This window comes from Globicephala melas, chromosome 9, assembly GCF_963455315.2.
Source record: "Globicephala melas chromosome 9, mGloMel1.2, whole genome shotgun sequence".
NCBI classification, from domain to species: Eukaryota; Metazoa; Chordata; class Mammalia; order Artiodactyla; family Delphinidae; genus Globicephala; species Globicephala melas.
In genome coordinates, this window is record NC_083322.1 from 61,278,736 (window position 1) to 61,303,405 (window position 24,670).

The 24,670-nt window shown below is 46.5% G+C and overlaps 1 protein-coding gene across 26 annotated transcripts in view; it reads right to left on the reverse strand.

Moving 5' to 3' along the window:
• Positions 1-5,690: 5,690 nt before the first annotated feature.
• The window catches only part of ICA1 (islet cell autoantigen 1), a 150,894-nt gene continuing 131,914 nt past the window's right edge, over positions 5,691-24,670 (reverse strand). For 24 of the 26 annotated variants that reach the window (XM_070046368.1, XM_070046357.1, XM_070046373.1 and 21 more), the window contains 3 exons: positions 18,231-18,500; positions 8,349-8,438; positions 5,691-5,963 (listed from right to left, as the gene is read on the reverse strand). In XM_070046368.1, coding sequence (XP_069902469.1) covers positions 5,842-5,963; positions 8,349-8,438; positions 18,231-18,500 — 482 coding nt within the window. In that variant the 3' untranslated portion in view covers positions 5,691-5,841. The remainder of the gene's footprint in view (positions 5,964-8,348; positions 8,439-18,230; positions 18,501-24,670) is intronic. The other 2 variants (XM_060304643.2, XM_060304642.2) reach the window with 1 other exon arrangement.

The following is a 24,670-nucleotide window of genomic DNA, read 5'->3' on the forward strand; positions in this document are numbered from 1 at the left end:
ACCCTTGGGCACCCACAGTTCAGGGCCAGAAACAGCAAGGAGACACCTCGGATCAAAATCAATAAAAGAGCTCCCTGGGAAGTAGCTGGAGAAGGAAGCCCCAGAGAGCGGATATATAATCCAGCCTCTACTGATGAGGCATTTCTAAAATCGATTGCCTCATCCCTCACTGGCAGAGGTGGCCTCTGTCGGGTTTTAGAGGTTTCCTGGGCACTTCCAATCAGCTCTCTGCTGGGCCACATCATGAAATCACCACCCTAATGCCAAAGCCAGCAGTTATCCAACGCTGAGGTTGTTGCTCCCACCGGGGCGTGGGGAGGTAGGTGGGGCAGGGTTCCTAGCAGTGGAAGGAGGACATCTCAGTGCCCTTGAACATACTGGAAGTGCCACCAGAGTGTCAGGCCATTGGGCCAGCGGGGAAAGGAAGAGATTTGATAGAGAGCCTGAGGGGCCCCGGAATTCCATTGAGAATAATCATGTTCTTCTCCAGGAGGACACAATGACTGTGGCTCCTCTTGAGAACTCTAGAGCCAGCATTTGGGCCTGTTGAGAGCAACAGAGTCCTCAGGTCAGTCTCTTACCGATTAATTATCAGAAGGCAAAGATCCTATTTTCTAAGAGGTTCGTCAGTTGATCAAAGAAGTCTAACTGAGAGCACTGGAGTGGCCCGGGCTGTCTCCAGGGTCTGGCCACCACCTGCCCTCTCCCCTGCTCCACCCCCTGTCTGGTCCATACCTCTCTGCTGCTGCTGGCTTGGTGTTTCTGGTTTCAAGCCTCCCATTGCTTTAGAGTAACTGTGCATTGCTTCTGTTAATTTTGGTATCTACAGATTTGTCCAGCTTCAGAACCCAAACTCTAATGACTGCCCTATATTACTGTGCTAGATTCTATCTCCAAAAGGTGTATTTAATGACTGGTCTAAAACCTCAGCTCTCAGTTTCTAGCAAACACCTTGAAGTAAAAGAAGGCTTGGCCCAGGAGTCAGGCAATGTGGGCTCTAGTCTTGGTTTTCCACTTAACTTATAGGTTTTTTATGTCCCCTGGGTCCCTCAGTCTCATTACCTGGATATGAGCGGATTGGATACAAAGAGCTCTGTGATCCCTTTTGGCTTTCCTGAAGTCAGCTATAGGTCAGCTGCAAGGTAGGGATCCTCCACGGGCCACTGAGAGCACCAAGCCTTCCAGCCCCAGTGCTGGGAATGACCTCAAAAGGGATCCCAGTGGGGTTCCTGGAAAACATTCCAGTTCTTTTAACACAGCTCACTCCATATCCCTCTGGAAAGACTACACAGTGCCTCGTCAAAGTCCTTCCAGTGGAAACTAGCGTGGATCGCTATTGCATTCTCCTTCCCAAGGTCCATTCCCTCTTCCTCTAGTAATGGCACCCTAGCTTTCCCTTAAGGAACTATCTTCTCTCTATTCCCAGTCCTCGAGGGTTGAGCTCCAGGGATAGGCTCATGAAAAGCTGGGCAAATAGCCTATTTTTCACCCCAGTGGTTGACTGATGATTGGACCAAGGACAAAAGGCAGACTCAAATCAAGACTTTGGCTGGAGATGCTGGTGGCCTTTTGGCCTCCTTATGAGAAGAGTCTGTTGGAATGAAGCAACACAGAGGGAATCAGAGCTGGGAGCTGAAGAGGGGATAATTGTTGAGAACATCATCTGAGCCCCTAGATCCAGCCATGCATGAAAGCCTACACCTGGACTTTTTAGTTACCTGAGCGAATAAATCCACCCCCACTTTTTGTTGTTGTTGTTTAAATGAGTTTGAGTCGAATTAGGTGTCAGTAATGTGTTCTTTGAACTTTCTGCTTTTCTCATTCATGCATGCCCCTCTGTCAATGTTGCCAAATCCTAGCCAATTTTTTTTTTTTTTTTTTTTTTTTGCGGTACGCGAGGCTCTCACTGCTGTGGCCTCTCCCGTTGCGGAGCACAGGCTCAGAGGCCATGGCTCACGGGCCCAGCCGCTCCACGGCATGTGGGATCTTCCTGGACCGGGGCACGAACCCGCATCCCCTGCATCGGCAGGCGGACTCTCAACCACTGCGCCACCAGGGAAGCCCCCTAGCCATTTTTGATTAAAAGAAGAGGAAGGGGAGGAAGAGGAGAAAGAAGAAGAAGAAAAGGAGAAAGAAGGAGAAGGATAAGAAGAAGTTGTGAAATCTAAAAGCTGCATGAAAGGCAAGGTCTAATGTAGTGCTGGTAATTAGATAGCATTGTTGCCACCACTCCCTGCCCTGTACCCATCACAAATATCACTCATTTATAAGAATTCTTCTCAATGCAGAATTCTTGACAGCCATTGCCAATCGTTCGGAGTTGCCTCCAACCTGAAATCTATTTTCCAACAAAGCTAAAGAGACCTACATCAGTACACTGGGACTGGGACTGGGAGATGGTTTAAACCAAAGCAGAGGATTAACTACCATGGCCTGTCTGGAGGACACTAGTTGATCACAAAGACAGAAGCAACTTTGATATACTGGCAAAATCCAACAGTGCTAATAGTTAGCCCTGAGCTACTGCCAGGGTCAGCCCTTGGGGAGGGGTCTCAGAGACAAAAGCATAGAGTTTGGTTAATTGGCCCCTGGAGCTGAAGCATGGGCAGGAGAGGTCTGGTGGGTGCCATCTTAACCCAGAGGGCTAGGCAGCCTCACATGGCAGCCTTGGGGGGGGCTCTGCCGTGGCCCACACCCAATGTCAACACATGATGGTGAGCCCCACCTACACGCCAACTGGCAACTCAGGGCTCCCAAGGCTGCCAGTTCTGAGCAGGTAACATTTTCTTGGGCATAAACCTCTGATAACAACAAGTGCTGGTTCTTTCTAAGTTGGCACATTTCTAATTCTGAAGCTGACGGATGCTTTTCTCACTCTCCCAGAACTCAGAATCAACTTGACATTTCTAAAATTACATTTTGAAGGCGATGAATCTATAAAGTGCAAATAGAAACATTCTGGCTCTCTCCCGTAAATGTGAATATTCTTTCTACATTAGCTGGGACAGGGGGAGTGGGGAAGGGAGACTTGCACCTCCGAAGGATGAAAGTGTTCAAGGAGCAGGTGCTCTCTGAATGTCCCTGAGAGTTCAGAGCAGCTTCACAACATGGGATGAAAATTAAGCAGAAGCAAGATTGGGCATGAAGAGGTGAGGCACCTTCGACTTCTAGACGAAGACAGCCCGGCCGCGAGGTGGGTCCCAGAGGAGGCCCCCTGGCTGGGCCGGCACACAGGACACTTAAAAGAGAATCAGGCAGGGCTTCCCTGGTGGCACAGTGGTTGAGAGTCCGCCTGCCAATGCGGGGGACACAGGTTCGTGCCCCGGTCCAGGAAGATCCCACATGCCACGGAGCAGCTGGGCCCGTGAGCCATGGCCGCTGAGCCTGTGCATCCGGAGCCTGTGCTCCGCAATGGGAGAGGCCACAACAGTGAGAGGCCCACGTACCGCTAAAAAAAAGAAAAAAAAAAAAAAGAGAATCAGGCGGCAGCTTCTTCTCCTTAAACTGGAGAGGTGTTCGAAGGGGCTTTGTGTGAGCCACGATGGAAACACACCTATCAAGAGGGATCAAGAGCCTGGCCGAGAGGACTGCAGATGGGACAGGGAATTGAATCTTTTTTTTTTTTTTTAACAAAAATGTAAAAATCCAGGGAGAAAATGCCTTTTTTTTTTTAAATTGTAGCAAAGGCTGTCCAATGACCACAATCCTCTTCTCCCCTTCACCCACAGATCAACCATAAAATGCAACCTGTTAGTATTTAAAGTGATCCATTCAACAGAAAAGAACCCCGCACCCCTTGCCCTCCGCCAACCAAGCTCCCTGGGCCTCCAGCCTGGACAGAGGGAGTCAGGCCCTCCTGCTTCAACGCCTTACAGTGGCTGCTGTGGGTTTTTACAGCTGCAAACAAATGTGACCCAGGATGAAACCACGAGGCCTTAATCAACATTCCACACAGGGCAGCTGCATTCAGCAATCATTAATCCAGTGCTTACAAGGTGCCTCCAGGGTGCTCATTAGTGGGGAGACAGAGAAGATTTGGGGAAATAGAGGCCTTGTTTTCTGGGATTGCAACACCCGGTGGTAGAGGCACAGGCAGACAGCACAGGCCTTCTGAGGAGATGGGAGGCCAGGGACAGAGATGAGAAGCAGTTCTCCAACGGAAAACTACGGGCTACACTTTGAGAGGTCCCTGTGGGGGAGACGGGGTCTGAGGAAGCTCCTGAGGGGTGGGTAGCATCGTGAAGGTGGCTGAGGGCACGGAGCCGGGCCATCCTGGGTAGAGTGTGCAGCAAACGCACAGGCCGAGAGAGAGGGAGGCTTAGGGGCACAGCAAGCCCTCCTGTGGTGTGGGGGCAGGGTAGTGAGCTGGGGCCCTGGGGAGGTACACCGATCTCCTCTAAGACCACGAATACCAGGCTGAGGAATCTGCTAAATGAGATTCTAACGAAAGACACCCCTGTGGAGGGACGTGCTGCTCCGGCCCGGAAGTGAGCTGAGCTGAACAAGCCACATACGCACCGCCGAGTCCCCGGTGCCATCTTACCTGCGTCTCCTTCCGCTCAGAGGAAGGAGCGCCTTCTGCAGGCTGGGCGCCAGGCTGGGCCTCCCCTGAGCTGGGCAGGCCCAGCGTCTCTGTGCACGTGGAGAAGTGGCCCCAGGAGACCCTTTAGGGGCTGGGGACTGAGGCTGCAGGCGCAGCAGACACCTCCCAGCCCAGCTGAGCTCGTAGAACCAAGGCCTTGCTAGTCCGTCATAGACTCCGCCCCGACTCAGTGAAAGGCGTGGAACACGGGCTTCTGCGGATGTGTGTGGCTTCTCAGCCCATTACCGGTGACACGGGCGGGAAGAAGAGGCGGCAGCCCTGGAGTCTCTGACAAAGGTGGACTATCTGAGTCGCTTATGTGTCCGCACGCAGAACTGCCGCCCTCACCCCTGCCCGCGCTGGCAGGAGTCCCCGCCCCTCCCCCACCGCCGGACCTGGGGGATGCATGGGTCACGTCAGCAGCTTCATGCAGGTGGGACCCGTCCTTCTTCCCCGTCCCTCTCCAGCCTCTACTACCACAGCACCTCCCCACTGAGTCCACACGACAGACTCATTTATTAACTTGACTTTGCATGTCAAATATCTTTTCTGTTTAATTAAAAAAAACAGTTAATATCACAAGGGGCTCCAGAAATACATGCTTTTGAATTCCAGCCATGGAGAGGACTAAAGGAGAGCTGGGATCTGCAGGTGTGGCTGCTTTCCGCAGAGGGATTTGTGCAGCCCCGACAAGCTCACTGCCCGAGAGAGAACCCACCGCACAGCAGGCAGGGGCCGTGGGACAGTCTTTGGTCGGCGGGAGCTTCACCCAGAGCTCTCCGGAAAGTGGCTCGGCAGGAAGAGGGTGTCTCCCTACAGCCCCCCGCTAAGGGGGGGCACGGGCAAGGGGGTACAAGAGGAGGCATTTAAGCCTCCCTAGCCTCCCGCTGCCTCTGAGGCTGTAGGCCACCTTATTTAAACCTAACAAAAAGTAGGTTTATGATTTGAACTTGGACCTTGTAGCAGCCCAGTGACACGTCGGCAGCCATGATGCAGTTGTGGGCAGGAAAACGGTGGGCCTGGAAACTGCTCCTAGACCACCCTGTATCGTCAGGTCCACATAGAGAACACACAGGAACCCTTTAGACCAAATAAAAGTAAATAATCATACCAATATAAACAGGGCCTTCGACCCTTTCATTTTATTAAAATGGCACGTAAATATTAAAACAGCATACTGATCGCTTCCTACATCTGCAAGCCCCCCCGGGTGTGCTGATTTGGAGCCGCCTGTGGACTCCTTCCTGGAGGCTGCAGACTCATGCATTCAGCAATTCATGTTCTTTGTCGGTTTTCCCAACAGCATCAGGATTTGATAATGGGTCGAGATCGGCGAAAAGGCTGAACCAGGCAGTCAGGTCCGAGGAGGGCTTAGCAGGCTCTGGGGAGAGAAGAGCAAACATGAGCACACCTACCTTGCTAACTCCCACCTCTGCCAGGCTGCAGGCAGGTGGGCTCAATCTGACAAACCTCATTGCTCTTTGTCGCTAAGCCTTGTTAGGGTATTCCATGCCCCCCGTTGGCCGGCTGGCTGAGCAACATTTTTAAACCACGGTCTTTACACAGTTCAACGCACAGTGATCCTTTGTGTTAACCCACACCTGCACCTCCACCCAGCGATGGCCACTGCCCGCAGAGCTGCCTGAAACCCCAGGCCCCATGCTTCACCACCACCAGGAAATATCAGTCATTTCAGAAATCAGACTGAATGTCTCAAGCAAGGTGCTTCCTGGAGGAATCTTTTCAAATCTGCTGGGTTAAGAGAAACACCGTGTGTTACTCTTTTCAGCCTTCAAAGCAACAGGTCCAGAAGGGGGGAGGGGGGAGGGGGGATGGCACCTAGGCCTGACTGCCCCTCTTCTCTCAAGGTCACTGCCTTCTTTAACCCTCTCCCATCAGAGGAAGGGGGCCTGTGACAGGCCTCCCCTTCCGCACTGGGCTCTAAATTGCCCCCATACCCCTTACACTCCAGCCTCAGTGGAACAGCTTTCAGCTGTCCTTTCACCGAACCACCTGCCCTGACTTCTTGAGTGCCACGATTACAGAGCCTAATTATTTTCCAGATGAGGAGAACATTTTCAAAAGAGTGCCTGATGCAAGTGATTTACAAATAAGTTGGGGGCTCCTCTCTATATAAATCATTCCACATGAGAATCTAAGTTCATTCGCTTGGATGACCCATGCTTTTTTTTCTTTCTACAACGGATGGCAGTATCAAAAGCATAAAGTAAATGTCTCTCTGACAGGTTATCCTTCTAGCTGAGAGCAGCTAGGAATGTGCTTGCCATCTGGGTGAAAAGAGTCTCAAAAACTATTGGTAGCACAAGTTGCTAAAAGTGGTTATATGACAGTGATAGAGAATATTGATGGGATTATACCAACATACACAGGGCTTTTGATCTTTTCACTAAAAAGCACTGAAACATTAAGACAGTATACCGATCACTTTATACTTCTGATTCTCCTCCCTTTGTTTTTCAAAGTCTCTTGTGGATATATTATTTTATAATGAGATAATAATGCATCTATTACAGAGATAAGCTATTGCAAGCAAGACTAGTTAGTAACTGTGCAAGTTATTATTATGTAACATTAATTTCACACTGTGTGCAGTTAGCCCCCAAAACACTTGGGTTATTTTGATATGATAAACTGAGACTTCAGAGATCTCAATACAGCTTGGCGGGAGTGGGGGAGACATCATTTTTTTTTAAAAAAAGAGAGTAATTTCTCTTTCTTTAGTCATGTAGGAGGTCACACAAGGAAACTGTATGGGGCAAGATTGACTTAGGAGGATTAGTGTGTTCTTGATAGAGAATATCAAGATATCTTAGATAGGGAGGGTGGGAGGGAGGGAGGCGCAAGAGGGAAGAGATATGGGGATATATGTATATGTATAACTGATTCACTTTGTTATAAAGCAGAAACTAACACACCACTGTAAAGCAATTATACCCCAATAAAGATGTTAAAAAAATAAAAAGAAAATAAAAAAAGATATCTTAGAGACAGCACCAGTGAAAACACCCTCCCTGCTCACCTCCCCTTCCCAGCACCTTCACATGGTGGGTGTGGCCCTGCTGTGAAGAGCCAGGTAACTATACCTCAGGGGCTTGGGGGTCCTCACACTCCCCAGACCTCCACTGTGGGAGGGAAAACCAGGTGCAACTATTTGCACAACACCTAAAAAACATCAAGGGAATGCTTTCTGATGATAATAAAATTGACACTTCCTTTAACTTCCTGTGGTCAACACAGGGAAAGTGGGTGATGACCAAAGAAAGACAGAGAGCTGCAAATACAGATGAGATCTTCCTCAGGCAGATGTTTTGTCTCAAAAGAACAGATTTCACAAGCTCGAAAGGCCCTCTTTTGACAACTAAGACACCTGGCTCTTCATGAAAAGCACTAACCAAATGCCTTGTCTGGTGGAAGCAATGGTATTTTCAGCTAAGGATCGCCAACCTCAGTGGCCTTTTCTCCCTTACTGTTGTCACCCAATCTTGGGGAGCACCCAGTCACATGGAGATAGATGTTTGAGTCTTCCTCATTAGATTTGATAGAGGGAGTTATGAATTAGGACATTAAGCCAGGAAAAAAGTTAGAATGTTAGTTCCTAGGATCATGCCGAACTCTCCACCCATGCAGCCCCTCCTCTGAACCCAAGGTGCTCACATGGAAATTAGTAAAGAAATAAAGAGAAGGGTGTTAGGCCAGTGAAAGTGAAGGCAACTGTCATTTAAGGGGGGATAGAACACTGTATTACCTTTCACTTCAGGGCTACTGCCATTTGGACTGCTTGCCTTTGGTGCTGCCCATGGAGGAGAAGTAGTATTGACATTGCTCTCTGACCAGCCTAATGTTCAAAACCAGAAGACGTTAGATCTAGGAAAGGGCAGTTACACTGCCCCATCAGTTCCTGGGGCACACACATGGCTCTCAACTCCGATAGCCTTCAAAGAGAGAGAGGAGGGTGGTGTGCAAAGACCCTTCTCCCATGTTCCTCATACCCGGAATATGTTTTAGGGGAGAGTGGATATGTATAATCATGCCCACCTTAAGAGTATGGGAAACTAGGGGAAAGACTGCATTTTGAAAAGCAAATGAGAAACTGCTAAGGCTAAAGCATGTTTGCTTTCAGTTTTATACCCATTTTTCTTACCAAGTGACATCATTTCATGGTCACACCAAAGATTATCAATAGTGTTGCAAGGAAATCAAGTGCCTTGTTTTCCTGTCACAAATGGGGAAAGCTTAAAAAAGTGAATACCATTAAATGTAGCAACAGAACTAGGGAATGGCTGGTCTTCTCTACTTCCAATATGATCCAGTTCATTTATTTTCCGTACAGCTAATTTAAATTGGGAAGTTTAGCTAATACAGAGAAATAAATGGCAGTCCAGTCCAAACATACAAGAGGAAAGAACCTCCCCTTAACTTGATGTCGTACCCTTACAAATGACATTGATCTTGTCTAACCCACTGTTCTGAAAGGCCCCCCTGTGCTCTGCCTGCCCCTAATGATTAAGAGGCATTCAGCAGTCCTGCTTTGGGAGAAGCAAGCCTAGTTTCCCCCCAGTATTTACTGTCTGTGCTGGATGTTTCAGCATGACTCATTTAATTTAGAACTTTACCATATACTTCTTTTGCACGTCTGCTTTAATTCTTCATGTGTTAAGTCCTGTCTTCTCAATGAGACAGGGAACTGTTTCTTCAATGTGCTCCATAACACCTAATGTGGTACAGGTAGGTGTGTGTGGGTTAAGTCCATTGTTGATTCTCATTGTGAAACGTCAGATGAGGCACCACTGTTGGGTCCAAATGGTTAAAACTGTATCCTTTCACTGGGATGCTCTGGTCGCAGTGTTTCCTACAGAAAAGCTTTTGTCTCTGATAAGGCCCCCATGAGACATCACGTTTAGATGGCAGAGTTCAGTTGGGGCAGTGAAACCAAATTCTGAAGCAAGCAAGCCACTCAGTAGATGCCACAAAAATGATAAGATGTAATGCTGTTTGTTTCCCCTACCATTCTAAGATTTGTGATAAGGGACCTAATTATAGAATCATACTATATTGATTAGCTTGTACTTTTGTTTCATCTCCTAGAGTTCTGAGCCCCTTGAAGGCAGGGACCATGTATTATTCATCTTTACATCCTTTAGTGCACTACCTGGCACACGATGGGTGTTGAAATTAAGACAAACTATTGAAGAACTCTTTTAAATCATGAGAAGTACACTTACGAAGCTTTAAGAGATGGCAAAGCAATGCTTGGCGCAGTAGATGCTATAATACTCACTGGTTGATTATTTCATTTTAGGCAAGTAAACACAAACATCTCTATGAAGACTAACCAATGACAAGTGAAACAGGTGGCCCGTGACCTATTTATTGGGCGTAAAATAATGAAAACATAGAGGGTTTAAAAAGTATTGTTATCCATTGGAAAGGTACTTGAACATGTTGTTAACATAATTGACAAACAACGAAAAGCACCAAATTTTAAAGGAACTTTTTGGGAAGATGGAAATGTTCTAACACTAGACTGTGGTGATGGCTGCACAAAAAAAAATTACCAGAAATCCTTGAACTGTTCTCTTACAATGGGTGAATTTCATGGTATGTAAATTATAGTTCAATAAAGCAGTTTTTAAAAATGACCCGTATTGGGCTTCCCTGGTGGCGCAGTGGTTGAGAGTCCGCCTGCCGATGCAGGGGACACGGGTTCGTGCCCCGGTCCGGGAAGATCCCACATGCCGCGGAGCGGCTGGGCCCGTGAGCCATGGCCGCTGAGCCTGTGCGTCCGGAGCCTGTGCTCCACAACGGGAGAGGCCACAACAGTGAGAGGCCCGCGTACCGCAAAAAAAAAAAAAAAAAAAAAGGACCAGTATTTGGTGTAATCCAGGAATAACATAACCTCCCTGTTTCCTAGAAAATTGGCCCATGGGCATTTTCCTTCTACACCCAAATCACATAAATAGTGGTAAACGTAGAAAGTTAAAATTGGAGTTTTGTCATGTGCCAAATAAAGCTCAAAGAGGAAGCATCTAACTGGGTCAGTTTTACCTTTTTCCCTACAATCCTCTTCTGGACACCAAATGTCAAGACCCACCTGTGCTCTGCAGAGCCTGTGTAACTTTTCATCAACGCCTACAGCCTGGCCTCCATCTCTTAGGGCAGTGGTTCTCAAAGTATGGTGCCCATGCCACTGGCAGGGGCATCACCCACTGAATCAGAATTGCTGGGGATGGAGCCCAGGGAAGCACAAATCCTTGGCATCTGTCATGCAGTGTAGTGTGAGAGGCCCTGCCACAGTGGTCTCCAAGGAGCTGCCACGGTCGCCATCTCTGTCAGGATCAGGGTCATCTTGGTTGAAGTCAGAGCCGGGACAAGGAGAGAGACCCTCCTCGGAAACCGAGAGGTCTGCTTTCAGGACCCCGCCTCACAGGTCCTGGAGCTTTAAGCTCCTTGACCTCGTCAAGCTCTCTGAGTTCAGGGAGGCCCACACTTCCAGAAAGATCCTGAACAGATGCAGAGAAAAGGCAGGTGAGGGGTATGGAAGTCCACCGCTCCCGGATCTCTGAATGCTATTTGAAACAGTGGGGACACGAGAAAATTCTTCCCATTTCAAAAATATGCACAACGTTTGTTTTTTAAAGTGGTGGCAGAGAATGCTGGAAAAGCGGTGGTTCAACCACTGTCTTTTTCAGAGTATAAAGTGGAACACTTTCCTACAGGAGGCAGAAATAAAGCCACATACCAAAACGGAGCTCCCCTCACTTGATGTGATGGGCATGTTCCCAAATGGCTATAAACAAATAAAATGACTGTATATCAAGTCATATTTTTAAAGCACCAGAAATACAAGTTGTATTTTTAAGCCTATAATTTAAAGGATTATAATGGCAGACTCCTTTGTAAAGACAATGTCTTCTAATTGGATTCCTTTGTAACTATGGATTTTTGAATATTGCTCATCTAAACGCTCACGAACATGTGGAAGTGATATGTGGAGTGTGACATGTGGAATCTATGGGTTTGGGGGCTTCTCTGCAGCAGAGGACGTGGAGAAAAGGATGAGGGTAAAGACATCCCCCTTTGGGAACTAAGATGATGGGGAAAGTATACCTCAAAGTTTCCCATCACTATTCCCTTGTCCCATAACGTGAAGCAGAAAACAGCAGCCAGTTTGCCAAATCACAATCTCTCCTCAGAACAGCTATTAAGCATAAGTCTAACAATCCAACTATACGCACATGAGGGAAGAAAATGCTACAGTTGTGACACCAGCTCTATACATATATTTTAAGCAAATACTAAACTGAGCTGCAGTTTCACCCTCACTCATAACACTTTGGGAATTATTTAGGGGAGGGGTGCAACTAGGGTAATTATGTATGGAACGCCAAGCCAGACTTCAAAGGTCTTGGCTTCTATCAGGAAAAAAAATGCTATTTAACGAGAACTTACTGTTGCTAATATTCCTGTAATTGCCTTCAACTGTTCTCTAGTTGGTATTAATTAGTTGGCTGAGGCGTTTTTAACAGGAAGGTGTGGCTGGAAAGATGTCTCCCCATCTCAGAGAAATTGTGTCAGGAGATGGGTGGTGAAGAGAGGAGGCAGGAGAAGCTGAGAGCTCTGTGAACAAGATGCCGAGCCTAGCCGTCGGCTCCTGTGATATGTCAACTGTGCTACCCGTTTGCAGGAAACACATATAAAATTTTATTGGAGCAATCCTGCCCCGCTTCACTTACATAAGGGAAAATATAAATCAGCCAGAAATAACACCGGCCAGCTAGAGCAGCAAGTAAAGCCAAAATAATACCACCCAGAGCAGCACTTCACCATGAATGTAATATTTCACTAACTGGGAAAGCAAAAGCCCAGGCTGGGTTGACGAGCACAGCCCAGGGCGCTCTGGGGTGGGGTTGGCCATGAAGGGGAAAGTGGGAAGACCATGGTCTTGGTGGCCAAGCACCAGCCTGCTGTCCACACCTTCTCTGAGCCCCGGTTTCCATACCTGCAAAGGGTGGATAAAAATTCCTGCCTCATTAGGTTGTTGTATGGATAAAATGGGATCCTGGTGGTGAAACAAGGGAATACAGAGGCTGTAAAGAGCAGGCCCTCAATAAATCTAAGTTGAACCTCGATTTCTGAATAAGTCAGCTGACATGAGAACCAACCCCTGAGATTGTCTTAGGACTGTTTTCTTTCCTATTAGTGATTCAATGTCAGTTGATCTCTCCCTTCCTTTTTGCCTGCCATCCATCCATCCATCTACCCATCCATCCAGATGTCTCTGTCGAACATCTCTTCTAGGCACTGAGCTATGATCGGGAAATATGATGGTAAGCAACACAAACATGGGCCCTGCCCATGACGACCTAAAGCAGACAAAAAATTAAATCAATTTTACAATGAGGTGAAATAAGAGGAATGATTAAGTACTGGGTGTAAAGGGAATGGAGAGCAGAAACACCTAATACTGACTGCGGGGGGAGTCCCTGGAGGAAATGACACTGAACAGGAGAACCTGAAGGATGAGAAGTTAGCCAAGCAGAACAAGCAGAACATGCAGGTGGGTGGAGTGCTCCGAGAGGAGGGGAGGGTCAGACTCCTCTGAGGAGTTTAGACCTTATGTGAATGGTGGATAAAACCACAACAGCTTGGCAAGTCGTGAGACCTTTCTGGGGTCCCTTGATTTCCTCATCTATAAAATGACGGTAGAGTAGACGGTCACCAAGGTTCCTTCTGTGGACTAACGGAGGCACTTAAATTCTGCAGATACCCAAGACCTGGGGATGTGCCCAGCAGGCTTAGAAAGTGCTGCTTCTTTGATGGAACAAACAACGCCAATGGCTCATGCTCTGTTCAGGTTATCTTTAAATGCGGCCCAGCAGCCTCTTCTTTCACATTATTCCATTTGAGTCCTGGAAATATGTTAGCCTGGAGCAAGGCTAAGCCAGAAACAGCAAGAGGAGAGTTCTGGTTGAGGAAAGGTGACTCTAAGAGAATGATCACGCTAAGCTTTCCATTACACTGGCTTTAAATGGAAACCCACCCAGATGGCAATAGCACCTCGGAATTAGGTAAAACAAAAGGATATCCAGAAGGAACAAAGGGCTGTATGTTTGTGAGAATCTGGAACAAGACCCCTAACTTTGGTTTGCAGAATCCTAAATTAAAAGATGTCCCGGTGCACTTATTTTGAGGAGATGGTTATCTTTTCAGTATCAGCGTCTGTTTCTAAATTAAATTTTGGATGTTGGTGGGGAATTAAGAAGAATGTTTAATGAGGCCCGTCAGCCTTGCCGGGTCTCTACCTCAGGCAGCCCCTCTGGCTGGCCCTCTTCCTACTCACTTTAAGAGGCCTCAGGAAGGTACAATTTTCTCATCACTGTATGACACAGAAAACCCCAGCCCCTATCATGCTGGCAACTTCAGAAACCCTTAGAAGGTCTAGCTAAAATTAACTCCTTAAAATTTTTAAGCACAACTTGATCCTAAATGTAAGTTCCTTTGTTTTGCTCTCCTAGAGGCTGAAGTAGGTGGGGGAAGGAAGATATCATTGTTCTCTTACTAAATCCCCCTTCCTTTCTACTTCCCCAGAGCAAAGGAGAAGAGTGAGGACACAGGCCAAAGAGGAGAGGAAGGCAGAGGAGAGCAGAGAGATAAGGAGGCGAGAAGACTGAAGAGGTGGAGGAGGGAGGGGGAGGGAGGGGGTTTGGAGTGCGGAAGGGAGCTGAGGTATCAGCAGCTGTGGCCTGGAGCCACCCACCTCTGTCCTCTGAACACTGCCCCTGAGGATACAGCTCTGCCTGGACCTTACAAAGAGCTACAAAGGTGGTGGAGAGACTGAGCTAGACAGCACTACAGTGAATGAGGGGGCGATGGCTAGCACAGGCGAAGATTTTTGTAGACAATCTCGATTTCACATATTCTATTCTGGAATGTCACCCAACTTTTGTGGTTGACACAACCCTGCCTTCCCACACCCACATGCCTCCTGCACGACTGCATGGTTTCCCCCCCGTCCCTGTGCACAGCCAGGATGCCCAGAACCAGGATAACAGTCTTTATAAGCCCTGCTCCTCCAGAAGCACCCAAGGCAAGGCCTGAGGGAGCCCGTCCGGGAATCGCGTTTGCCGTCAGAGACATGGTACTTGGAGGCAACAGAACAGAATGGGGAAAGGCATGGATTCCGGAGTCTGGCGGCTCAGGCCCACAATCCGGCCTGCCTCCTACCAAGAGGTATGATCTCGGGCAAATTACTTACTGCCCTGTTCCTCAGTTTCCCAGGCTGTAAGCTGGAGATGATGCCAGTACCTGCCTGGGAAGGGTGTGGTGAGGATGAAGTAAGTTAACACACGTAAAGCACATGGGAGTGCTTGGCCCACAGCGCATGCCATAGGGAGAGCTGGTTCTTATTATTTTACCACGATAAAGGGCAAAGTCACAGAAGCAAACAGTTTTAGACCACAGCATCTCTGAAGTAGGGGTTAACCCAGGGATAAGAAGATGACATTTGTGGAAAAGTAAAAAGCTCCTTCAGATGACTTGGGTCTCTCCTGATAGATTATTTAGTGAGTCTATCTAATACCTCGTATTACAGATGAGAAGGCAAAGGCCCAGAGAATGAGTAGCCTGACCAATTGCTGCAAAGTGAGTGCAGGGAAAGGAGTTTACAGAAATAAAACCCAGGCTCTGAACCCTCTACCACTGTTTGCCTTGCTGAGCCAATATGCCAATGAGCCTTCCTACTCCACGTTTAGTTTGACTACTTACTTATATCAGTGGTTTATTTGATTTAGTTTTTGAGATGATCTGGATAATCAGGGGAAGTAGTTTCAATATGAGGTGTCAAAAGTTTAATAATTATTTAGATTCTTTTGCAATTCATGTGTATAGATGGGTTTTCTAGACCATGGATGCAATGGAAAAAAATCTAGAGCCAACATCCACCTTTTGCTCTTTTTTTAGGAGGTTGGAGGGAGTCCTGACAAAAGCACAGAATATGGTTAGAACTGGATTACATGATCAATCATCAAAGCAGGGAGCCCACTCTTTATCTGTACACGTGTTTTGAAGGTTTTCTGAATTAGAGGGCATCACTGGGGCAGAATTGTTGGGGCTGCCTGCTGGTAACCTGTAGGTGTATAGAAGCTGAATGGGCTTCCTCTTTAAAACACTGAAGTTCACTTTTCTTTCTGTCATTTTGAGTTCCATAGACATTCAATTTATGGCTGTTGGCATGCAAAGGAAACAGGATAACTCAGAGGTTACAAAAATAACTCCTTTAACATTGATCTTGGTAGAACCCCAGCAGAGGAAAGGAAACTTTTAGCAGCCAGAATGGTCCCTTTATGGTAAATCAGATCATGTCCATCCTCGGTCCAAGATGCTGTGATGGTTCCGAGTTCTTCCAAAGGCTATGAGGCCCTATGTGGCCCTACCCGTCTCCTCTCCAACTGCCTCCCTCTCTCACTCCAACCCCGGTGCTTCTCCTGCAGACCCTCGACCATACCTGATCTACCCTGTTGTTCCCCCAACACTATCTCTGGCTCTACTTTTTCCTTTTCTCCACATCGTTGGTCACTTTCGAAGCTACAATGTAATTTTATTATGTTTACTGTTCATTATCTCCTCTTCATTAGAATGTGAGTTCCAGGAAGGCAGAAGCCTTGTCTGTTTTGTTCTCAGGTGAATCACCAGTGCCTGGCGCCCAGAGGACTCAATAAATATTTGTTGGACAAATGAGAAACTTGCTAAAGTGCTACTGGGGTGGTAACCTCCACTGAGACTCTGTTTGCCTGAGAAATAAATGGCCTCCCTTTGAAGTACCTCTTTCTCTTTCCATAGCGCGAGCTTGCATCTCTCTTGCCGTCAGATCACCTCCCTCCCTCCTTGGACCCAAGTGTGGTCGTGTGCCTTTCTCCTGGCCATAGGGCAAGGCTGAAGTGCAAAGCCCACAGCCACCACACTTGTCCTAGCTCTCAGGCGGAGTTCTGGGGACAGCGCCCTGGGCCTGAGCTAGGATCTTCTTGCTCTACCTGCTCAGGAAGAGGGCATGTGGCTCTGACTGCTCAGTGTCAGCCTGGGGCGCTCACAACAGAGTGACACTTGGCCACACCAGCGAGGGAGAAGCACTGCCACCACTGCTCCTGGGCAGCAGCAGGGGCCCTGGTGTCTCCAAAGCTGGGGGCGCCAGGGGGATTCATCCTCCAGCACATCTGGAGAGTCACCAGCAGCCCCCAGCTCTGAGCTGTGGATCCCACTCCGGCCCCTGACTCTCCCACGCCTTGTTAGTGCCTCTGCCACAGGTGGGTGATGGTGAAACCCAGTCTTTGTCAGCCTTGCTCATCTGAGGTCCCAGCAAAAGAGGTGGTGAAACCCAGGGGTGAAAGTCGGGGCAGAGGTGTAGTTTTGGATTGCAGTTATCCCTCCTATCTCTAACTCCATTACTGAGAATAAATGAGATGGCTACAAAATAGGACTCAATAAGGATGATGAAAGGAATCATGTATTTCATAAAAAAGAGTGAAGACTTTTCTTTTGGTCTTGCCTACCAACTCTTGTCATGTCCGTGATCTCATCTCCAAAGACCTGAGGTGTTTTTTTGTTTTTTTTAATTCAATAGCCCATAATTACTTAATCATTCCAGCTCTGCCACTTGTTCTCAGCTTTACGAGCCAGATAAACACGTTGTTTATTAAAGGAGATAGCCTAAATTCATGGAAAAACCAAAACAATTTGAGAATTTCTTAACAGTGATTCCTGTCTTACAATTAAAGCATGAAAGGAGGAAAAAAAGTGTTGAACTACTAAAATGGTTTCCTTCTCAAGGTTTGTTTAGAAACTCAAACTTCAAAATTTAAATTTCAACCTGAGTGTTAGTTTTTGCACTCGAAATCAATGTGCTCCCCACGTAAGCAATTCTTAACCAGTATGTGGGCTGCTGGTGAGCCTCGGAGTACCTTAAACCCTTACCAATGCTGCCGACCACTTTTGATCAGTGTGAAAACTCTACTTCTGCCGTGGTCGGGCTTCAGGGGACTGTTGGGCCATGTGTTTCAGGCAGAACAGGAACAGCTGAGCTGAGGGCATACTCAGGGTACTGGTAAGCCCGGATGGAGAGGGAAAAAGCACCCAGAAAGCTCCGTGTCTACGGGAACGTGGAGAGTGTTGCCTCATGAGTATGTGGGAGAACTCAGCTAGGGTGAGTGCCAGGAAGAGATAGCAAAGTCAACAAGCCACAACTGTGAAGGCAATCTGATCCCTCAAGTGTGCCATGAAAAAGTCTAAAATCAAAGTAAGACAGTAAGACTGAGAACCACCCCTCTAGCCTTTGATTAATAGGAAATGTTAACAGGAGGAGAAAATTATGAGAAGAAATAGATTTTAAACCCTAATACATATCTTAAAGCTGGAACGTGATTCTGAAATTTGAGCTAAAGAGTCACTGAATATAAAAGGAAAATTTAAAAACAAACAAAAAAGACACCGGCTATATTTTATCTTATAAAACACCAGTTTTATAAGATAAAACCCAGAAAACATTTAAAAAAGATATGAAAAAATAGGCCACTGGATTTCAAAAAACAAAAAATGAACCAACAAAAAACCCCATTTCAATCCCTGTGGTACATACCTTCCAGTGAGGCCTGTAAGTCTTTCATATTTTGATCTAGAAGCTGTGAAGGAAGGAATCCTGAGCCTGTCTGGGGCTTGGGGTCTGGCTCTCCTGGGGCCGCAGTGGGTGCTGGCTCCTTCACCCGACTGTCTCCAAACACAGCAGCCCACTCTTTGCTGAACTCGCCCTCTTCCAGGGAGGAAGCGTTGAAGATTTCACTCAACAGCAGCAGGTCATCTTTGTCAGCACCTTCAGGTTCCAGGGTCCCTGCCATTGGGCCCAGGCAAGCTGATCAAAGCAACAGAACACGAAACATATCACCACCAAGGGCCCAGGCCCTAGGGAATAAATGTAGTGGGGGTTGGGATGGGACAGACCAGGTGATGGCTAGATTTTTTTAAAAGTTAATCAAAATATAAATTAATTCCCTTACAGCCTCTCAAGAAATTTTGGAATTAAATTTCTAGTCCCACTGAAACCAAGCAATACCCTGTGAGGACTTCCTGGGGACAGCCCCACCGCCCATGTCCCCTGCCTCTTGTTCGTATAAAAGCTTTAGTCTCCTAGGCCTTCCCAGAGTTCGAAAGAGTGAATTTAATCAGAGAAGTAAAAAAACAAAAACAAAAACAAAGGAACACAGTCAAACAAGACAAAATAATAATAGCTGAGCCATAAAACAAAGTCAAAGACCTTTAGTTTCTCCTCAAGGGTTATAGATAATATCCTGAGCCATATCCTTGAGTTGTTTTACAGATACTAAAACCCCCACCCAGTGGAGGAAGTTAACTGCATGCTGACCACCAGCATGTAGACAAGTTGGAACCAGAAGGTTGATGACTGAGATTCCTGTAATATCACCTTGTTACCTTACCATCAACCAATCAGAGAAGTGTATGAGTTGATCAGACACCCTGCAAGCCACACCCCTAAGCTTGCCTTGAAAACCCTTTCACTAAAAGCCATCGTGGAGTTCTGGTCTTTTGAGCATGAGCTGCCTGTCCTCCTTGCTTCGCTCTACAATAAATGCTGCACTCTCCTTCACCACAACCTGGTGTCAGTAAATTGGCTTTGCTGCTAGTTGGGCAAGTGGACCCTTGTTTAGTTCTCACTCATTCTCTTTCCTTCAAAGCAAGTCCAGTTTCTGAGCCATTAGAATTGCATTGAAATAGTTTCCACAAAATTCTAGAGTGTTGGTTTCTCCTTAATATAAAAGCACATTTACCACCAATACATTTCTCAGACATGAAACAAAGCCAGGATTGAAGGCATGTTGGAGATCTTAGTTCCTTGTTTGTATAGCTTCCCAAATCTTCCCATACAAGCCCCAAATTCACAACCAACACACCATGTGGCAGCCTGCCCTGCCAACCAGGATGAGAAGGGGAGCCTCACCATGCCCAGACTGACCCAGGGAGATGGGAGCAGAGGTATCAGGAAGTCTAACAATGACCAAGAAAGACATCCTTGCTTCCCGTCTCATTTGCGGCACCCCAAGTGCATAAAACAAAGGAAAAGCGGGTCTGGTTTGCCTGAGGGCAGCGGTGAAAGAATGACAGGAAAACAGGGCAAATCACACACGGAACCACTAGAGAATGAGCTTCACAGACCAAAGACACAGCCCTGGAGGGTTGGAGTGAGCACTGGACCAAAGGAGGAGCCCCTGGACCTTCCTTTACTTGCTGTGTGACTTTGGCAAGACCCTTAACCCCTCTGGGCCTCTGTTTTATCATCTATAAAATTTTATTAATAATGCCCACTTGAATATCATCAGGAAGATCAAAAGAAATACAACTGAAACCTCATTGCCAGTCCAGAAGGAAGACTTTTGAGATTCATTCTTAGAATATGAACAATGACAAACTACTAAATAGTGAGTACAAGTAGAATGGGGGCATTACTATCACAAATCCTATAACCTTTCATTGAGTTTTCTACATATTTTGAAAACCAAGAATTGATGATTTTTTTAAACTCTGGCTTTGTTATGGTGTCTAACTGCCACTTGGAAACTACAAACATTTTTGTTGTTAAGTCATGAACAGAGGGAACAATCATGATTTACATTTTCTCTGAGCTAGATGGTAATGCTGACACTGTCATATTAAGTGAGGTGAACAGGTTTCCCTCAAATATATGAGATAATTTTTAAAAAGCCTTCACATGAATTAGATAAAGCTCTTATATCTCTGTCGGCTTTACTGGATCTATTTTCAACTATACTTTATAGAAAGATCTATGATAGAGGGGATTTTGGATGTGCTGTGCAGACTGGCTATCCATCAGGGAGGGGAGGGGTCCAGGCATGCTCATATCACTGTGGTTTAAAAATAGTGGCGAAATACCACCTTAATTGGACAGCTGTCTAATTTAAGCATTCTTCTTGTTTGTGTTATCACAGAGGTTTGCACTAAGATATAGCCTGTAGGTGTGGTGGTGAGAAGATTGGGAAAATGGCATTTTACTAAACAAGCTTCTGAGACAGTTCTGTAGTGACAGAGTAGTGCAGGAACCACTTAGGCCTGTGCGTGGTAGGGAAGGCAGGGCAGGAGAGGTGAGGCAGCTCACCGCTGTGAACAAAGGAAGGAACCTCAGCTGTGACAGGGTGTGTCCATCAACATGCATTTGGGTGTCCTTCCTCCCTCCCCCTCAGTCTCTCTCAGCATCACCCTTTTTACATCTATTAACTTAACAAATCTCTCTACTTCCTACTTTCAGTTGGGTCCTGAATGCCCAAATCTTTTCTCATGGTTTACTTTCTGGCCTGACTGAAACCAGATGATTGCTGAACCAAACTCCTTTTATTGGAAACAATTCAAGTCGATGTACAGACCCTAGAGAAACAGATGACTTTAAAGGACCATTGAAAATTATGTGCATTCCTCCCAAAGTCACTTTACAGCTCTCCACTGAGTCAAAGCCTGGGGGAGCCTTCGTTGCTTTCATCTAGATGTCAATCCAGGGAAAATCACAACCAACATTAGCAACTACAAATAATAAACCTTGAGAGCCTTTCAAAAATAACCACAGACTGGAAGAGCTCTTTGTGTTTACTGTTTAGGTTTTGTGCGATGGTATTTAGAGTAGACCTCTTTGGGTTTTGCTAACTTAGCATCCCTTTCTTCCTCCTCTTTAGTTTCCCTTCGGGGAGACACCTTCTCCTCTGATCCTGGTGAGATACCACTTAAGATGCCTCACCACCTCATCCCAGGTGGATGTGTGACCTAGGCTGGCCAGAGTCTTTCATTTCTCAGTGCATGGTGACTGGCTCAGGGATGGGCTTCCCTGAGTTTGGAATATGGAAGCTGGAAGGAAAAGGGGCTCTCTTCTTTGGGATTCTAAGTTCTAAAGATGCAGAACTGAAGCTCCCAGTGATGATGGAGCCAAACAGGGAGGAAAGAGTCAGAAACAGAATCCTGACCACACTGTTTAAGCCCTTGGATACAGCCTTGCTTAAAGTCAATCCACCTAAGTTACATGGACCAATATCCATACATTCTTTTATTCTCTTTTAATTTTAAAGCTAAACTATTTAGAGAAGGATTTCTATTACTTCCAACCAAATGATTCCCAACTAATAATCTATCCTATCCAACTCAGATTTAGTGACTGAAATAAGAAAAGGACCCACGGGGAGGATGATACTGTCCAGAGCTAGTTCTGAATTGAGATTTAGTCTAAGGTCTACCATTGAATGTGGTCTATTACTTAGTGTCCTGGTTATTTAACAGTTAAAGCAGGCTGCACTGTGGATATTTTCTCTTTTAAGAAAACTTGTTAGCTGAAAGCAATGACACTGACACTGACTTGAACCTGAAAACAGGGAAACCTCCTAATTATTGCCCTGATAATTAAGATGCTTGAAATTACTGTACATAACTTGTAAGAAGATCACAAGTGAAAAAGGACAGGTTTAGGTCTGTAACCAGACAAGTCAAGACTTGAAAAATAACACTAGTCAGTTGGCTCTTAAGAATCATGCTATCATTTTCTCTGGAAATAATTCAACTCAACTGTGAGAATATGAGGACACACAGAGATACGATAAGCTCTTTGAGAGAAGCCTGGTGAGAGTTACAACTGGAGTCACAGCCTCCACCGTGTACATGAGCAAGCGTTGCTCCTGAGTTACGGAGCCCCACCCTTTGTCTTAAAGAATGAACAAAGAGATTGCAGGGGCCAAATCCACAGATACTCCTTCCAGCCCCTTTCATGCCCTTGCTGGCTCTCAAGTCTCCATGTTTACTTTCCTATCAGTAACCCAACCGCAGATAGTACTACAAAAATAAGGGGCAACACACGTGACATACTCAAATTCTCACTGCTTGGCCTCCAGCTCTACGACCCTTCATGCACTCCCTCATCCTTTGCAAGATTAGCCCTCCCTATGCTCTCCCCATGCTTGTGGGAGCCTGCTCTGCTCCCAGTATTATTCCAACATCAGCATCTGTAATTGTTCATTCTCCAAGGCTTCCTCTCCCTGACCTCAGGTGTGTGCACAGCCAACAATGTCAATCTTCACTTGATGGTGCTGTCTCTCCCCACACACCCCCTGTCAACTCACTGTCCTAGTTTCTTCTTTCTTCTACAGCCACACACTCTACTTTGTCACCACTCTTTTTGGGGCTGTCTGTAATCAATTTCCTGCCCCCACCTACACTGAAGTGGCCCTCTTGAAGGTTAACAGAGAGATCCTCATGGCAGATTCCAAGTCCCCTTTCTCAGGCTTTGACCTCTGTAGCACTTTGCACTAATGCCCGCTCTGGAAATGCTGTCATCTCCTGTGAGTCCCCATCAAGTGGCTCTCTTGGATGTCCTCCTATCTCCTTGATAATACTTTCCCTGCTGCCTCTTCCTATTCTGGTTGCCCTTAAGATTTCTTCCTAAGCCAACATCTCTCTCTTCCCTACATTCTCTACATAGAAGATCTCATTTGTTCTCATGGTTCCAGCATTGCTTGGGAGCATTCTCAAATCTCCATCTCCAACTCCAACTTCTTTCTTGAACTTGGATGACAAATTCCTACCTGGGGGCCCTTAGGGGTTTGCCCATTGGCGAACCTGCTGGCGCTCCATAAAAGGCACCCTCCTGTTGTATACCTTTGCTTAATTCAGCTGTGAGGTTATGACTCCCTTCCTCAAAAACCTTCAATGGCCCCCTCTGACTCCTGAGTGAAGTAACACTCCTTATGGTGGGTTCAGGACCACTACAGTCAAGCTTTAAGGCAGCTCTTTCAGCAGCTAGCCGACACTGCCTTCAGGGAAGCCTACGATTCAGCAAAACTCCTCCGACTGCCATTCCTCAAACATGCTTTCCTGCCTTCCTGCCTGGGAACCTGCTGTTTTCTACCAATGAGATGCCCAAAGAGAAGAGTCATACTCAACTGAAAGGGATCGTATAAATCATCTCCTCTAACTCATTTTACAGATGAGGAAAAATACACCCAGGCTAGGTGACCTCAAGGTCATATACTTTATTAGTTATAAATTATCTGGCTGGAGACCCATGGTCAAATTGTTTTTTCAGTGCACCACACTGCTTTCACTTCAGAGCCTATTAAGGATCTCATATATAAACAAATATTTAAGTTTTGTAAAGTTTGTAGGGTTTCTGAGGTCATATGGCTCCACTGGTAGCTAGGCAAAGCTCACAGCTGCAGGCACCATGGCAGAATGGTCGAGATGACAGAACCACTTAGCACGTTTACCCTGCCCTGCCCTGCCCAAGGATTCAAAAATAAAAACCCTATGCCTCTGGGAAAACATTCCCTAGGAACAATGATTCTGACCCAGTGAGTTTTCATTGAGTGAAAACTGACCTTCAGAGGAAGCTCTCAAGTTCAGACTGAGTGTGGGTGACAGAAACCTAATGTAGGAGCCAGGTGACAGCCCACTCGGGTGATATTTTTGAAATCATACTGAGGTTCATGACCTCAGCAGAAATTAGGAACACAGAAGATGGAAACATAACTACACAGACCCAAAATGAGAGCACAGGAAAACAAGTAGATAAATGTCACAGAAGTTCCCTTCATCTGTGTGTGAAACAGGAAGACACTCTGGTTTGCTCCCTGGTCCCCACTCTCAACATTATGACTAATTGTAAAGGCCACACGCTTGAAACACACATGAAAAACCCCAAACACCAACACTATCCTCACACTTGGGTAGGAAACCACCTTACGAAGCTGTCTAACAAGAAAAATAGTCTTCATTATAAAAGGCTCTGGTAACAAATTGTACTTGTTTGGAATTCAAGAATACTGCTTCTAAAAACTCCCTTCTGGTGAAAAAAGACATGGATAGTAATAGCAGATGGAGGAAAACCCACCCTGCCCACTCTCTGGGACACACACACACACACACACACACACACACACACACACACACCAAACAAAAAACAAAACAAACAACCCCTCCCCCATCAGAGAAAAAAACCCCAACAATGCTAGACCCAGAGTA